Source organism: Astatotilapia calliptera, chromosome 18 (genome assembly GCF_964374335.1).
Source record: "Astatotilapia calliptera chromosome 18, fAstCal68.1, whole genome shotgun sequence".
NCBI classification, from domain to species: domain Eukaryota; kingdom Metazoa; phylum Chordata; class Actinopteri; order Cichliformes; family Cichlidae; genus Astatotilapia; species Astatotilapia calliptera.
The window spans coordinates 3436414-3454118 of record NC_137439.1 but is presented as its reverse complement, the minus strand read 5'-3'; the positions used below and the strand labels follow the sequence as shown (position 1 = coordinate 3454118).

General features: G+C 39.4%; 1 protein-coding gene and 1 long non-coding RNA gene across 2 annotated transcripts; both read right to left on the bottom strand.

Annotated features, from left to right (window-relative positions):
• Positions 1–763: 763 nt before the first annotated feature.
• LOC145421769 (uncharacterized) lies at positions 764–3845 on the bottom strand. The gene is made up of 4 exons (XR_013903136.1): positions 3080–3845; positions 2568–2720; positions 2110–2200; positions 764–1515 (listed from the first exon to the last, which is right to left on the bottom strand). It is a non-coding gene; the product is annotated as an uncharacterized LOC145421769 (long non-coding RNA).
• Positions 3846–8537: 4692 nt separating this feature from the next.
• Positions 8538–16561, bottom strand: crfb16 (cytokine receptor family member B16). The gene is made up of 8 exons (XM_026149342.2): positions 16404–16561; positions 16198–16325; positions 13973–14099; positions 11756–11946; positions 11332–11456; positions 10809–10956; positions 9973–10127; positions 8538–9687 (listed from the first exon to the last, which is right to left on the bottom strand). The coding sequence occupies exons 2-8, from the start codon at positions 16247–16249 to the stop codon at positions 9559–9561; spliced, it is 927 nt and encodes a 308-aa protein (XP_026005127.2). The 5' UTR covers positions 16250–16325; positions 16404–16561; the 3' UTR covers positions 8538–9558.
• Positions 16562–17705: the final 1144 nt, after the last annotated feature.

Genomic DNA, 17705 nt, shown 5'->3' with positions numbered 1-17705 from the left:
CACAAACACACTGAAAAAAATATGTTGTTGGATTTACTTAATTCAATGGTGGACATTTGTTGCACACAGATGTTTTGCTTTGGCAGCAACTTAAACAATTGAGTTAAATTAACACAATTTATTCATGTTCAATAAACCTGTGCAATTTGTGTTGATAAAATGTGACTTAAACATGTTTTGATGAAGTAATTTGAGCTCTTGGAATATTTTAATCCTTCACAATTTTCTCACGTTATCCCAACACGATTCAATAACTTTTACCCAATACTACTTGGTCACTTAAATACTACATGTTATCTTCAAATTACATTTTGCTATTATATTCTAGTATCAAATACACAATTTTCAAATGGAGGCCTTATAACAGATTGTATTGTTCTCTTCCAAGATGGTTGCTGGCATCCACCAGTAACCTTTCAAAACAAAATGTCTAATTTCACTGCAGTAGGTAAAGAATTAAACTGACATTACTCCTCTACTGAATCTATATAAATCAACAGTTAAATAATGTCAGTTCTTCCGTGTTCTCTGGAATCAATCCCAGCAAAGAAATTGGACTGTTTCTTTTGAAAAATGTTGGGAAAGAACAATACAAAACATTCTATTTAAGGCCTCTGACATCAAGATTCAGTTAAACAACAATTATAACTAAACAATTTGAGGTAATGTTAGTTTCCATTAACATTAAATTAGGTTACTGAATTGGCAAACACCTTCCTATTAACACTACCCATTTTACCCCAATAACTAAAGAAATTAGCACTTGCAGGTCAAAACCTTTATTCAAGAGACGCAAAAATAACATTGATACAGTGACTGTCAAAAATTACAGCACTGATCATACTGTGACATCTTGGTTCAAAACAGCACACTTAGAAATATTCAACGTTCTTTACTTCAACTGAATGAAACTGAAAATACCATTTCACACGACCCATATGGGATATTTAGACTGCATAACTGTTCACGCTACATCTCTTCACTAGTAAAAGAAAGAAAAAATACAAAGAGAAATTAAAAAATGCTGCCAAACAGACAAACAGAACTTGTACAGAGCAAAAGGAAAAACAAACAACAACAAAAAACGGCTCGTCCTCATGGCAGTTGCAGAGTATATAAAAATGAACCCTGCGATCCGTTCCTGGAATTGAGCTTCAAAAATGCAGCAGAACAAGTGTGAGATTTAAATGTCCTCTCACCTAGAGCTGGTCACCTCACATGCATAACAGTGAGCTTCGTTGCAGGAGCAGTTTTGTCTTAGTTGTGAGCTTTTCTTGAGAGCTGAGTTGCATCCAACTCCATTACCACCCATTGAATCACCTCAAAAGTGTAGCAGAGTTGTGATGGGTAGCTCATGTTGAAGGAATAAAAAAGGTCCAAACAGCATGGCTACTGCAAAGGTCACGTTATCCAGATCTTGAAGAACAACATCAGAAAAGTCATTGCCTGCCGCATCCTCTGGAGACAGATGTTCATTGTGGTTTTCTCAATCTGTGCAGTGGCCTCAGTCAAGTCCTGGTTAAACACAAAACATTTCTTTAAGATTCCTTTTTAAACTCATCTCTTTTTAATCTACCAGTTCTAATGTTAGAGTAATTTAAACCAATGCAAGCAACATAGTAAATAGCTATAGCCAAAGAGTGGCCTGCCATGCTGCCATTCATGGTCTAACAGAGTTTCTAAGAGAGGGTGAAAAACATAATAATTTCAAATGCTTTACATTAGTTTTTGTTAGAAAGACACCGGCCCATCAGAAATCCAGGTTATGTCACTCAGAAGATGTTAGAATTTAGACTTTCAGCCCCACAATTTGGTTAGCTGTTGGTCAGTTGGTCATTTTTTCAAACAAAAGCTAATATAAATATTGGTGGGATTTTCCTTTGTTCATTAGAATGACAAATTTAAAGTTTTTTCACACTGATGTGACCCCTAATACAGGGGTGGGGATGGGGCCTCAAGGGCCGGCGGCCGAGTTCACTACCAGGCCTCATGTGAACTTCAAATTATTAAAGAGGACTACTGGTCCTAACCAGTCCAATGAGGATCAAGTGGATAACTAAATGCATTTTTAAATGTTGCAAAGCCACAATCTACTCATAAAACACTCACCATGAACTCCTGCACAAAGATGTTGCAATTGTCTTTCACACAGATGCGGAGCACTTTGATGAGGGACTCCGAGCATTAATGTCATCCTTGACTATTATAACAAAGAAAACAGAGATTTGTGAACTTTTCAGTAGCACAGAAGAAAATGATCCCAGACAAAAACTCTTGACTTTTTAAACCAGTCAACATGCAACACCAGCATCTACAAAGCAATATCAAAAGTTCCTGTTTGACATCAACTTTATGGATATATAGTTTCCAGAACATTTATTTTTAACAAAAAGATAATTTTTTCTCAGTGGGCCAGTAAATGCATGACGAAAATTATGGCATCCTTTTAGTGGAATCATTACTCACAGGTAATAGTTGACTGTTTCAATGGATGTAGCATAAAAATCTTTTACTGACCTAATGCAATACATATACACTTTGTAGTTAAAGAATTTTAAAGTTCTTACTGTCATTATGGCAGCTACATCCTTTAGCTTTGTGCCCTGTTCCCCCGATCACTTTGCAAACACTTTCAGCAGACTGTCAGAGAAAAACTCAGCTCCGTCAGAAACCTTGACTGTAAAGGCATGGTTGGGATGCACTGGAATGCTGCATTTTATCTGAAATGACATAAAATTATTTTTGAAATAACAGCAGGCACTGTGCTTGGTTAATCAGTAATGTTTTGTTGAATAAAAACTGTGTTTCCAGATCTTATGGGATTAAAAAAAATCCAAAGATGTTTGTTTCTGATTTGCAACCCAACAACCCACAAGTTACAACCTCATTTTAGTTCAAGTGTGCATTAATGCGAGTCCAGTAATCACCTTTCTGGCAATACATACAGGTATAAGTTAAACCTATGGCAGATTTTGGATCTCTCAGTTGTATTAATAGGGTGAGTATGCATGCACCTAATAATTATAAAAAACCTATTATAATTAAGTTACAGAAACGAAAATAGAATATACTTTCTTACCATAACACCTTGAACCCACAATCCATCAGCTGACTCCTGGTGAAATGCAGAATAGAGGTCATCTCTCAATGTGCAGCAAAAAAAACAAAAACAAAAGGACAGCAGGTGAGGGCAGGAGGGGTAGGGATGTAAGCTAGCATAATGCCGCTGATGATATTAGCTAAAGCTGTTCAATGTCCAAAATCTCACTAACACCACGGTGCAGTAAATACACAATGTAACTGAAGAGTCAGTTGACAAATCTATTCACACAGAAAACCAAATTATGTTATGAGTGCCTCGTAATTAGGTTTAATGTGATATTACGGCTCTTGTGCCAAAGACAAATTCAAATGAAAAAGCGCCAATTCTTTGACAACAGATAAAACAGCAAATAAGCTAACGGCTCTTTTTTAGCATGTTACATGGCGACACTCTAGACGTTTAACTACATTTGGCTGAAATATGGTAAAAATGAATTCAAAAAATCAAGACATACCAAAAACGTAGAGTTGGCTGCTCGACTTGACTGAGATGGATGCCTTTTTTAAACCACGATCCAAAGCCCGCGAGATGAAATCACGCGTGGTTTCACGAGATTTAACGTTGCTATCTTATTGACTTACTTCACCTGAACATGATATGAACAATTTAATACACCCTTTCTGCATATCATGTAGTTTTTACACTATATAGTTACATTTAACTTTAAAACATGAGGCAATTGTGTTAAATGCATGCAAGATGCTTACATAAATCCAAGAGATGGCCAGTCCCTTTTTTTCAGTGCACACACAAAGAGAGAGAGAGAGAGAGAGAGGAGAAAACAAAGAAAAAAATCTGTCAAATTTTATTTTTCAAAATGTACTAAAATGGAAGACTAATGCATAACAACATGTAAATTAAAATAATTCATTTTTAACTTTCAACAGCTTTCATTATTATTAGTTTAGTTTGAAAACTACTTTATGTCATCTACAGATAACTTCCTTTATATTTTGCTGCAGCATGGCTAAGCCTGTATGGGGAGGCAGGCAGGTGAGCGGTGGGCCGGCAGGCCACGTGGTGTAAGCAGCAGGTGGCCCAGGTCCAAGAGGACGGGAGCGAGGGGAACAAGATCTCCACTCCGGGTGCTATCTCTGAGGACAAGAAAGACAGGTGAGTCATCACACGGCGTTAAGACAAGGTTTAGGATGCTCCACTGAACTAACATGGGAATAGCAGATACTCAGGCGATGAGTGGTTGAGAGCGCAGGTCTGATATACCGCTGGCACGATTGCTCACAGGTGGTCAGCCAGGGAGGGGCAACCGGACTCCGCCTAAAGGAGGAGGAGCCGCTGTCTGAGACCTGTAGGTGCCCAACCAGACCATGACAATGTTTGTTTCATTTAGATATGTTCATTTTAATTTATGAAAACATTTAATATTTATAATATTATTTGTACTAAGTATCCAAACATTGGTGTCCCTTTGTCATTTTTAATCTAATCATTGTATTTTAGATGGTGTTGGCAGTGTTTTGTGTAGAGCTAAAAGGTAAAGTTATTTATATCAAATTTGACAGACAATGAATGAAGTTGGTGTATTTACAGATTCTTCAAGATTTTAGCAGCTTCACAACAAAACCATCGACAAGTTAAAAATTAAGCAAATATTAAGGTTTATTTGCTTTTCTAATTTCACTTTGTTTTTTCTTTTTTTCATACACTTTCAAACAGAAGTCAACATCAGCAAGACACAACAGCGTTTGGGTTCAACTGGAGGATTACAAACAGCCAGCAGAGGTTTGTTTTAACTCATCCATCTCTCTAGCTTTTTTGTTTTTACTTTAAGTATCATGGAAATGAATTATTAGTCTGTTTCAGGTATGTATATTTTAAGATGGCAAATTAAAGGTGTGAACATGTGAAGTTACTTACTATGTTTTGATATCCAGCTAAACCTCAGGGTTGAGTTCGTACTTGAAACCTGTTTCCTGCTGCCCACCCATTTTGCAGTTTCTGCACAGATAGTTTGCATTTTCCTCAAATTTGAATAATTTGAATACTGCAAATCTGTGTGTGTGTGTGTGTGTGTTTGTGTGTGTGTAATTTACCACCACACACAGCTGAGATCAAAGTGTGTGTGCATCTACAAGTAATCTCAGCAGAAACAAATAGATATCCACTACCAGTCAACAGTTTGAATCAGAATCAGAATACTTTATTAATCCTGAAGGAAATTAGGGTTATAGCAGGCAGCACGCTAATGGCGCATGCGCACTTACAAAGGAACCTTCTGACCAACTTTACAAAAACATGGGGAGACATGTCACACAGCAAAATCTCCAGTGTTAAATTAACACTGGAGAGTGTCTATATGGGTCCACACCTCTGAGTGTTAAATACAACACTGTTGAGTGTTAAATTAACACTTTGACAGTGTTATATGTTTAAAAGTAACCTAGTCAGTTTTGAAGATTAACAATGGCTAACACTGAGCAGTGCTGATTTTCTAACACTGGAAAATAACTCAAACTGTTAGAAATATTCCAGTGTTAGAAAATCAGCATTCTTGTAATAGCCTGCTGAATGATGGTGACATCATTAAATAATAAACTTTGATAAACTTGAGAGCACATAAGCTGCTGTCTGTCGTGATCCTTCATTGCACAGATTGGCATCTCACTCACTCTGTACTGCAGTCAGTGTAGAAAAGATGGTAACTCGAGTTATAAACAGGTGACAAACAGTCACTGTTAATATTTTGGTTTCTGTCCTAGTATTTCTACTTCTCAGGTTTTGTGTTTTGAGCTCTTTCTGTTCTGCGTCTCTGTGTTCCCTCCCTGTTGCCATGTCTGATAGTGTTAAGCTCGTGTCTGTGCATACCTGTTGTATTGTGTGTACACCACGTGTAAGTAAAGCTCACTCATTGCACATAAGCCAGTGCCTGCATTTGGGTCTCTCTCTCTCCACTTCACTTCAATAATTCAATTTTCACAAATTTACGACAAAGCAAAACTATAAATACTCATCTTCTAGAGTGTTTCCAATGATAATACCTGACATGGGCTATTGCCCTGCTGTAAGTTTCCTCATAGGTTATACAGTGCAATAATGAAGCTCTCTGAAGACGCTTCTCACAATCTAATTTCTTTTTCCCCCTAAAACAGTAAATATTATCATGGCCTTAACAAAAATGTGTCATATCCACACATCCATCCAATTCAGACTGCAGGGAGGCTAAAACCCATCACAACTCCAGTACAGCAAAAACAAGAGGCGCAGAACACCTAGTAAAAAGATTTAAAGGCTGATAATCCACAAACACATTTATTCAATGAATTTACCTCATTGAATATGTATATATATATATATATATATACATATATATATATATATATATATATATATATATATATATATATATATATATATACATATATATATATATATATATATATACATATGTATATATATATATATATATATATATATATATGTATATATATATATATATATATATATATATATATATATATATATATATATATATATATATACACAACATATATATATATACACAACAAAAATATAAACGCAACACCTTTGTTACTGCTCCCATTCCCCATGGGATGGACGTAGAGACCTAAAATTCATTCCAGATACACAATATAACCATCCCTCCCAAACAGTGGTCACAAATCAGTCTAAATGTGTGGTAGTGGGCACATCTGCTATATTGAGATAATCCATCCCACCTCACAGGTGTGCCACATCAGGATGCTGATCTGACATCATGAGTAGTGCACAGGTGTACCTCAGACTGCCCACAACAAAAGGCCACCCTGGAATGTGCAGTTTTGTCTCACAGCAAAATGCCACAGATGCCACAAGCAATGAGGGAGCGTGCAATTGGCATGCTGACAGCAGGAATGTCAACCAGATCTGTCGCCCGTGCATTGAATGTTCATTTCTCAACCATAAGCCGTCTCCACAGGCGTTTCAGAGAATATGGCAGCACATCCAACCGGCCTCACAACCGCAGACCTCGTGTAACCACACCAGCCCAGGACCTCCACATCCAGCAGGTTCACCTCCAAGATCGTCTGAGACCAGCCACCCAGACAGCTGCTGGAACAATTGGTTTGCACAACCAAACAATTTCTGCACAAACTGTCAGAAACCGTCTCAGGGACGCTCAACTGCATGCCCGTCGTCCTCATCGGGGTCTTGACCTGACTCCAGCTCGTCGCCGTAACAGACTTGTGTGGGCAAATGCTCACATTCGATGGCGTCTGGCACGTTGGAGAGGTGTGCGCTTCACGGATGAATCATGGTTCACATTGTTCAGGGCAGATGGCAGCTGAGAATGTCCCAGTTCTTGCATGGCCAGCATACTCACCGGACATGTCACCCATTGAGCATGTTCGGGATGTGCTTGACCGGCGTATACGACAGCGTGTACCAGTTCCCACGAATATCCAACAACCTCGCACAGCCATTGAAGTGGAGTGGACCAACATTCCACAGGCCACAATTGACAATCTGATAGACTCCATGCGACGATGTGTTGCACTGCATGAGGCAAATGGTGGTCACACCAGATACTGACCGGTTCTGGGTCCCCAGACCCACAATAGAACAAAAAACTGTAAACTTCCAGGGTGGCCTTTTGTTGTGGGCAGTCTGAGGTACACCTGTGCACTACTCATGATGTCAGATCAGCATCCTGATGTGGCACACCTGTGAGGTGGGATGGATTATCTCAATATAGCAGATGTGCCCACTACCACACATTTGGACTGATTTGTGACCACTGTTTGGGAGGGATGGTTATATTGTGTATCTGGAATGAATTTTAGGTCTCTACGTCCATCCCATGGAGAATGGGAGCAGTAACAAAGGTGTTGCGTTTATATTTTTGTTGAGTGTGTGTATATATATATATATATATATATATATATATATATATATATATATATATATATATATATATATATATATATATATATATATATATATATATAACACATCAACATTGCAATGACAACATGTATATGTACATATACACATAGCTCTACAGCAGGATTTAAGCCTAAAGCAGTCAAACTATATGCCTCACATTACATACACATGCACGGACCACAATAAGTACACTGAGCTCATTACTCGGTCCAGAGTAGATCAATGTTCAACGTTTGTTTAAAATCATCTCTGTCACATTGGTTGTTTACTCGACAGCACGCTCTACGTGTGGTATAGAGTTTCTCCTAGAGGCAGAAAGTCTGGAGCACAGAAACTGAGTGTGACCTCTCTGATACAGGTTTTCTCTGACTGAGGTTTCAGGTTTTGTTGAGCCAGCAAATACCACGAAAGCCTGACAATGTTGACCTGACTTCATGGCTCACCCCTCAGGTCCAAGGTTACAGAAAATAAACAATGCTCATCTGTAAGTGTTTAGCTGTAACCCAACAATATCTGCTCCGTCACAGCAAGCTTATTTCAAAAACACGACACACTGCATGTGCTTTAATTATAACTTCATCCTAACAGCACATTTTCAGCAGTGATGTGACAGCATCTCGTACACATCACTGCAGTTTAATTATACACGTTAACAAAGGCGATATTAACGTAAAGCACCAGCTAGAAATCAACACATGCAGTTTCACACTAAAAGAACTAAAGAGGTAGCACTGTAAGATAACAAGAACAGAGTCTGGCACCAGAGTGTTTTAAATACAGATTTGTAAAGCTTGCTCTAAAATGAGCATTAACAACTCTTAGTACCAAAATATTAAGAAGCTGATGAAGTCAGTCCGAGCTCCTACTGCAGGTCTGATGGTTTGTTTAATTTGTAGGCAGCATGTTGCTCACAACTTTTGAACTGAATTTTACAGACTGACACGCGTAGTGAATCCTGTGGTTGGTCTGCTGGACTGATGGCTTTGTAAGAAGCTCATACTGGTTCAATTCAAACAGAATGTAATCTTTAGTTGGTAAATATATTTTCTTGAGTAATATACTTAAATGTACTCGGTGAAAATATGCCTGTATCCCTGCTTCATTCATTACTGCTTCATTTCACAATCAAAGTGTGATGGTTCATTTGCTTAACAGTTTCACAATCAGCAGTTACACAGTAATACTTAAAATGTCTCTTCATTTCCCAAGTTTTTTTCCCCCTACATCTTTGTTTACTACCACTGTGGATCTGCTTGAATCTTGAATAAATCCTGACCTCCTTCTGTGGGCTTCGTAGCGCTTTAAAAGTCACACAAATACCCAGTTTTTTCTTCTGAAGAGAAGTCAACAGGGAATGTAAACACTTGTCAGCTTTGTCGGGGCTCACAGGGGCTTCTTGTTCCACCTCCAACTCTGATCAGAGGGTCATAAATGGACCATTCAAATGTTGCGTGCTGCTCCGTGTGACCCTCCAACAGCTATACTGCAGGACTGTAGCACGACGTTACTTCCTTGTTGTCCTGCTGTAGATTCTCAGTGAGTTTCAGCTTGGTTTAGTCTTCCTGATGGGTTATCAGTGCAGCATCAGTCTGTGATGAGGTTTGATTTGGCTCCATCACCATCTGGTCACAAAGCTCCTTCTCCTGAGGGCTCATTGGGATTTGAATGTCCCAATTACCTCTCTGTAGAAAAACAGACCAAGATATGGAAAACTTCACTAAACAGTAGATCATTTTACTTCACACTGAACCTCAAACTTAGTCAGTACGTGCAGTAACACTCTTTACTATGTGTATTTATGATTTAGGTGTCAGATATTCGGTAGAAACAATAATTATGAGTGTATCACCAGCAGGGTGCGCTAAAGTACTGCTGCTGTTAGGTTTGCTGATATAAATTGTGACCTCCTGGTTCAGATATTTTACACCACAGGTATTCTGTCTGTGTAGATGAGAGGTAGCACTGACCAGAGACTGTGGCAGAGGCTCTTTATGGAAATGTGTTTTACAGGTTTCTGGACGACAGTGAACGATGGACCAGAAGAAAACAAACAGGAGTCCCGCCATGATGATGACCGTCACCGTCAGGGTGGTCGGCGTCTTCCAGGCAGGAGCATCTGGATCTGCAGATGAGTCGGGAGTCAAAACCTCAGTGAGCGTGAGCGCTCTTTTAGTTCACTGCATAAATGCTGGCTTTAAAAAATGTCTGTTCAATGATCAGAATTAGATTCAGACCTTTTAGTTCTTTAGGTTCTTTCTGGATTTTATTGTTTTTTCTCTGCGTCTAATGTTCACATTTTCTTGATGTTCAGATATTTTTTAATTGAACATTTAATTATTTTGAATAATTGATGAGGAAACAAGGACCACTGTTTCCAAAACTAAGAAAAGCCTCATCTGGACAACGAGGAAGGTTCCATATTTTAATTTAATTATAAGCACAAATCTTGATGTTTCTGTGAAGTAAAGACTTTATAGGCAGATCATGTGGAATAAGAGAATGGGTTTGATGGTGAAGATCTTTTTCTAAAATTGTGAATGTTTTTTTTTAATTTGGATTTCTTTTGGGAAAGGGAAGACTTTTATTAAATGCTTTTTTGCAAAGTGATGAAGGTTTTAACTTCAATGAACTACCAGGTATTATGAAAAGAAAAACATCTCTGAAACTAAGAAAATATTTTATGAAATACATTTTAAATTACAAGGATATTTAAGCACGACCTACAGATTTTATAGTAATTTAGAAACATGTTCAAAGTTAAAACATTTTAGGAAAGTAAGTGTGTGTGTGTTTACGCCTGTACCTATGATGGACACACACTGGGTGTCAGTGCTGTTGCTGCGAAACCCTGAGTTCAGCACAGTCTGCGCTGTGACGCAGTACACTGCTCCCTCCTGCAGGGCGGCGATGTGCAGCACCTCTTCCTCAGCAGGCATCGAGTACACGACAGCCTAAAAGAGATCAAAATAACGAAAATGTGAGGTTTTTTTATTTTAAACAATGAAACAAAGAATACAACAAATGCATAAAAAACAAAGCTTAAACTGTGTCATTAAATTAAGTCAGAAAGGAGGAGACACGAAAAAAGAAACAGTGTAAGAAAAGGGGACAAAAAGCAAGAGTGTGGGGAGAAAACATGAAAACGTGAGAATAAAGGTGGATTAAAAGAAATGGAAGGACAGGCGGAAACAAAAAGGAAAACAGAAACAAGGAAAGGAATCACAATCTCAACGAAAATAAATAATCAAGGAAAAGAAAAGAAAGGAGCAAACGCAAGAATGAAAACATGAACTAGAAATAAAGAGAAAAGGAGATCAGATAACGACCTGCAGCTTTTCGCCTTTTTTCCAAACGGTCACATCGACGGTTGACGTCAGAGGAAGAGTCTCAAACGACACCTGGATGGCGTCGCCTGCTGACATCACTGTCATCTTTGGTACCGACAGCTTGGCTGCACACAGGAATCACTCTTTATTATTTCTATTAGAAAATGTTTTTTTCTTGGCCAGGTTCACAGGATCACGTGGGCTCTTCAAAGTAAGTCTCACATATTTAAAAATTCAAAAATTCAAATGGACTTTTCTGCACATTTACTATCTATCAGATATTTTAAAACCAAGGCCTCTTTCTTTCCTTTAGTGCCTGACTTTTCTCTTCCTGCCTGACGATACGTCTCAGCTGAAGACAAACATCCATAAACACACCGAACATCAGCCGTAAAACAGACGTAGCTGTCAGCTCTTGTCTTACTTTGTCTCCTATTGAAGGGAGGTCTGAGTTTGGTCCAGGCGGAGCGCTGCGAGCCGCAATGCGCTCTGACCCGGATGTTGTAGTCAGAGTCTGATCCCAGGTCAGAGGTCAGGTCACAGTGACTGAGCGTGATCCGCTGGCACCCTGGAGCCTCCATCCACCTGCCGTTCTGATGCTCCAGCTCAAACTCTCTGCGGACGTCGAGCACAGAAAGAGTTTTAGTTTTCTTTTAGATATTTCTTGGGAACAGAACAGAGACTCTAAAAGTTCATATAACAAATTTCGATTCATATAACAGTCGTATTTCTTCATCCAGCACTTTTTGGTTCATTTAGTCATATTAGTGACCAGCTGTTGCATTTCAATCCAATTATCCCCGTTTTTAATGTCCATATTTTGTTAATCTACCTCTGTTGTATACAGTGCTTTGAGTAGAAAGCGATATAAGAATCAGTCCATTTACCATCTTTAGATGCTAAACATGATGCCAACTGTGTGAGCTCATTGTCTCCTGTGGTTGAACTTTCTTCCTCTTTCTGAGAAGCTACAGTGAGGTAATAATAGATTCTTCTCAAGAAAACTATGATGCTGGAGCTGAGGAGGAACGTAGGTCTGAACAAATACAACCAATAAACTCTCTGCAGTGTAACAGCTTCTTTGAGTGTCACTGTTTATAAATCTGTCTTTCCTGCCTCAGTGATTCCCCTCCTGCTACTCGCTGGGTAATTTTGATAAAGCTGTTTTTATTAGCTTCATTTAAAGGAGTTTGAAACTATTCACATTTAATCCTTTTAAAATACACCTCTGCACGACTCCACCTCCTCCACCACGCACGCAGCATTCCTCATTGCATTTGTTGTTTATTGCACATCACTGAAGATTTAGCACAGCAATGACTCAGGATTCAGTCAGAGTCAACCTGTTAGGTGGCATTTATGACATTTATCAGAGGATCAGAGGTGTGGCTGAGCCTGTCTATCGTTAGGTTTTGGTGTGAGCTCATAAAGCTTTTACACCAGGATGATTTTTGTCTTTAAATATTTATAATAAAAAGCAGAGGAATAATTAAGTTTATGGTTGTAAAACTTTATAAACATCATTGCATCTGCATGCATCTGTGTGCTTTCACTGTTGGGGTGCATACACCCATACCCGAGCCTTACACCCATAGCCAGGTCTTACACTGCTGCTACGCCTCCAAAGCAGAAAAAGAGGGTGGAACCACAGGTGAGAGTTTTTCGAACAGGTCTTATGATCTCACTGTTAGTGATTTGTTGGAAGTTATTTACTCGTTAATTTAAAGGTGGTTTTTAGACGTCTCTCTTGTGTTGCAGTGATAAAAGACACTGAAATTCTCTCAGTTATGAAACTGTTACTGACTGAACAGCTGTAATCTTTGTGGCTTACACTCAGGTGACTTAGAACAAACTGAGGCTGTAATAACTAGAATAAAGCACTAAGCAAAAACCGTCCAGCTATGAACACAGACGTACCTGCTGATCATTCTTTGCTCCTGTTGTTTTAGGTCACATGGTTAGAATTACATCAAGAACAATGTCTCCCTGTCAGGATCATTTAGTTTTAGCTGTCGTTGTATACAAATACAAACATGCAATAAACCCTGTTGGTCATTTCTGTGTTTGTCAGTCTGCAGCAAAGACACGAGAGTCGGTGCTGTTTGTTTGTCGGCTCTCAGTCTCAACACTGAGGTCGTTGTTCTAGTCCAGTCTTCTTGCTCGCCTTTATGTTCAATCAGCCTCTACTCTGCGTAGTTTAAATCTGTGCTCTCAGTCCCGCTTTTAGGCCTTCATTCATTCAACCTACCTCCTCTCCATCTCCACCTCACAGACACCTCAGTCAGAGCTCCATCCAAGCCTCAGTCTTCATCTTCACCACCACCTGCATCTACACTCTGCGGCGTCCTGTCCTAAATCCTCTCACCGTGGAATTCTGACTTCCGTGATGTCTCATCGGAGTCTAATCCCCAAACTCTGCCTCAATAAACCATGTTTCAATTCTTCAAAGTGATCTCTCTGTATTGAGCTACAGGATGAGGTTGACTTTGAGCTCCAAACTGTTCTTACTAAAATTCATATTTTTAAAAGTCATCATCAGTTTGTTTTGTGTATGACTTTTTAATATGGATCATTCAATATGGATGTTCTGTTGGGGACTAGTGTAAGCAAATATTTGATCAGCATTTTTTACAATACTTACCCCTGATACTGGACAGAGTACAGAAGTGTAGTGTTGCATGAAGCCTGCAGGGGGGGCCACCTCAGCATGTGTCTCATGTCGACAGACTCCATGAAAACACTGCCAGGAGCCGGTAGCGTCCAAACATCTGCAGCCACAGTAAAATGTCAGATCGAATGTTATAAATCAGGTATCATAAAAAATTTAATATTAAGTCAAATTTAATATGAGCAGAACACGTCCTGATATCCTCTGGTGACATATGACTAATCAAAACATCAGATGGATATTAAAAAAGGAAATTGAAGCTCCAGCTGCAGACACGTATAAACCCAATCTAATCTAATACTGTTTGCCTGCATCTCATCGTTACACACACTGATTTATTAGTCAGAAGGTTCACTTTGTGTTTTGCACTTGTGTTTCCAGTTTTCTGATTGGTTTCATTTAGTTTGGGAAAAAGATATCTGGCCTTAACCATGTGCCTTAAAACACACTACACAGAAAAATGCCATAACTTGATGCTAAAGCCCAGCATGAGTCATAACTTGCTGAACGTCCATATTCGCTGCATTGCTGCACTGACTCAAGCTATCGGTGTTTCCTTCTTACTGGTAGTTACTATTGCCACTGACCTCCCACTGCAACAAGTTAAACTACAGTCACTAAACCATCTTTTGGCACCAAATGGTATTATAGTAAAACCGACTCCAGTTCAGCTGCAGCATAACAAATAGAGGTTTTTGACATTAAGACATAATATTTGTTCCTCATTTTGGTTGTTGTATCTATTTTTAAATGCATTCATTATAAATTGTTATCATTAAGTAAAGTTTCAAAAAGCCCAAAATAATAAAGAAAAGCCCCCAAAGTTCATAAATGTCATGCATGTCAGTTTTTACTTCACTTGGCTTGCTGAGCCCAGGTGAGAGTAGTGCACAGCTCACGGGTATAACAGGGATAGTAATGATCAGTACTTTGAGGAGCATCCATGAGTTCTGAGCAAAGCACACTCGTCTCGGCTTTGTTTGCTTGTACGTGACAGAGCGTCTGTCTGCATTGGCTCCACACACGTTAGGATGAGGGGAAATAAGGCAGGTTGGTCTTTTCAAAGCGGGGTTCAGTGAAGAAATGGAGAAAAGGAAACTCAATCATTTTCATTTATGGTCAAATTAACTGTATTATTAGTTGGTAGATGTGATGAAAACAACATTAAAAAATAACTATTGTAAAAGTTACACTTATTCAAAAGGCTTGAATTAATATTTTTAAGATCTACTGGATGTCAGACTGGATACTGATGAAGCTGATGATCCTCCTTCAGTGACTGTGGCGTGCAAGAATCGAGTGTCTGATTGGGCAATACAAGAGTCCACTTACACTTATGTAAGATCTGCAGTGGACTTTCTTGTGTAGGTGTCACATTTGTATTACTGACATATTTTCTATTTTCCAAATTTTTTAGGGGGGAGGAAACGAATATGGGCTGTAATTATTTAATAACTCATAAATCTGAGTAATTTTGTGGTGGCTTAGGCTGACGTGTGTGTGACACTGCTGCTCGCTGTTTACATGACTTCACCTCAAATAAGTCGACTCCCTGAACCTGGATCTGTCTGCTGTGTTTGCCCTGATGACGCCTTTAGGTGCATTTTTAATGCAATTATCAGATTCTTCATCTGTGATAGATTTTACTAGAAGACCTCCAATAATTTTTGATGTTTAGTATTTATTTATATGACTAATCATACTCATCTGTACTCATACAATTTATGCATACAGTCGTTTTAAAGTTCTTTATGAATAAAGATGATGATGATGATGATGCTGCTCACTTGGCTTTCACTCAACAAACATGAGATAACACAGATTCCTTCAGTCGTGTTGTGCCGAGACATCACCGGTGCAGCCGAGCTTGTTCATCTACAACAGCTCAACTAATTAAAATGTAACAATAAAAGGCATTAAGCTATGACGTTCCATTTTTTAATCAAGTATCCAGATTTGTGTGTGTGTGTGTGTGTGTGTGTGTGTGTGTGTGTGTGTGTGTGTGTGTGGACTCTCCATAAACCATCCCATTCAAAAAGAAATCCTGGTAAAGCAGCAGCCAGACTCCCTCCTGGAGGATTTTCCAGCCTGTTAGTTGATCTTGTGTGAACAGCACCTAATGCTGCAGAGCCTTCATGTGATTGTGTGTTGGGCTCAGACAGAAATCAGGTCTCTGTGTCAGCTGAATGTAAACTCACCATTTGTGAAATTCAGCAGGGTCATCATCAGCAGCAGGAGACTGACAGTCATGACTGCAGCACTTATCTCCAGACCAGAGGGAGAAATGAGCCCGTCGGTTCCTTCATAGCCAAATCTGAGCAGGTACCTGCACACAGGCGGATCGTTAATATGAGATTAAAAATCCAGATCTCTGTCAAAATAACCCAGATCCTTCTGTGCTCACTCAGGTCTTGAAGACAATTGGAAGATCACAGTGAAATCACAGGTTTCAGTTCGTCTATCGTCTTTCTGCCAAACTCCTCTTTCAAACTCGTAAGAAGCGTCTTTCGTCTCTCTGTAACTCGGCTCTTCTCTGACCTGCAGAGAGGAGCTAGTGTGTCTGGATGCTGAGGGTGTATTTGGGGCAGGAGATCCGGTCTGACCTGTTATGATTTCCCTCAAGGCGCACAGCTGTCAACAGTAAATTACTGGCTTAACTCATAACACGGCTGTTGAGCTTCTGTAACACAAACAAAGATCATCAACGCTGTTTGTTATCAGTATTAACACGGTCAGTACATAGTGCTGCTTGTCCAGTGCAAACAAGTGTCTGATTGACACACCAGCCGGTTTCTGAGATCAGATTTTAAATGTACATCATGATCTTATTTTCTGTTCAGTCCACATAGTGAGTAAGCAGATAAGCAGCCCTGACACCAGCATTTTAGAAATGAATGGTTCCTTTAAGTAACATCCTCAGATAGAATCTGGGCTAAAGTGCCAAAGATAACAAGCACTCGTTTTCAGCTTCAGCAGAGGGAATCCTAATCTCTCCTGGAATACATTTTATCCACTCGTTCACTTCATCCAGATGCTGTGTCACCTCAGCGTCTGGTGGTGTGCAGAGGGGGACACACTAAAAGAGTTATGGCCAAAATGCAAGATGACAAGGCTGAAGTCCGGCCAATAAGAAGCAAGCCTGAGCATGAATCCAAAGAAGAGACCAAAAATGCAAAGAGATAAAAATGCAAAGAGACACATGCAGGGAGTCAAACAAGCAGAAGACAACACAACACAATCAAAGAACACAGCCAAACTGAAGCCTTTAAATACACACAGGAGCTAATGAGGGATAGTGGCAACACAACGGTGGCGACAAAGGGCCAAGTAGGTCTGGATATCTCTGGAAATGCTGTACTTTGATTTACTCGAGGTATCATTGTCTAATATTCAAATCTGTGTGACAAATATGAACCAAGTAAAAGCTGTGTACATGAAAAACTACTCAACCCCCCCAAAACAAGACCTCCAGCAGCACCAGGCTCAGGGAGGGGCGGCCATCTGCTGCAACTGGTTGGGGGAGAGGGGAGGAAGGCGGGACAAAAGACATGCTGCAGTAGAAAGCCAGAGATGAATAATAACTACTGATTGAATGCAGAGAGGTGTACAACCACATGATGAGTGAGGAAAGGTGACTGAAGAAGAAACAACAAGTGCTGAAGCCAAAACAAAAAGCAAAAAGCACAAATGAAGATGCTTCACAGCC

Coding starts and splice junctions, on each gene's coding strand:
- crfb16 (XM_026149342.2), bottom strand. CDS start 16,249: ATGACTGTCAGTCTCCTGCTGCTGATGATGACCCTGCTGAATTTCACA. Junction 10,957..11,331: donor AAAAAGGCGAAAAGCTGCAG/GTCGTTATCTGA, acceptor GATCTCTTTTAG/GCTGTCGTGTACTCGATGCC. Junction 9,688..9,972: donor AGCCTCTGCCACAGTCTCTG/GTCAGTGCTACC, acceptor GTTTTTCTACAG/AGAGGTAATTGGGACATTCA.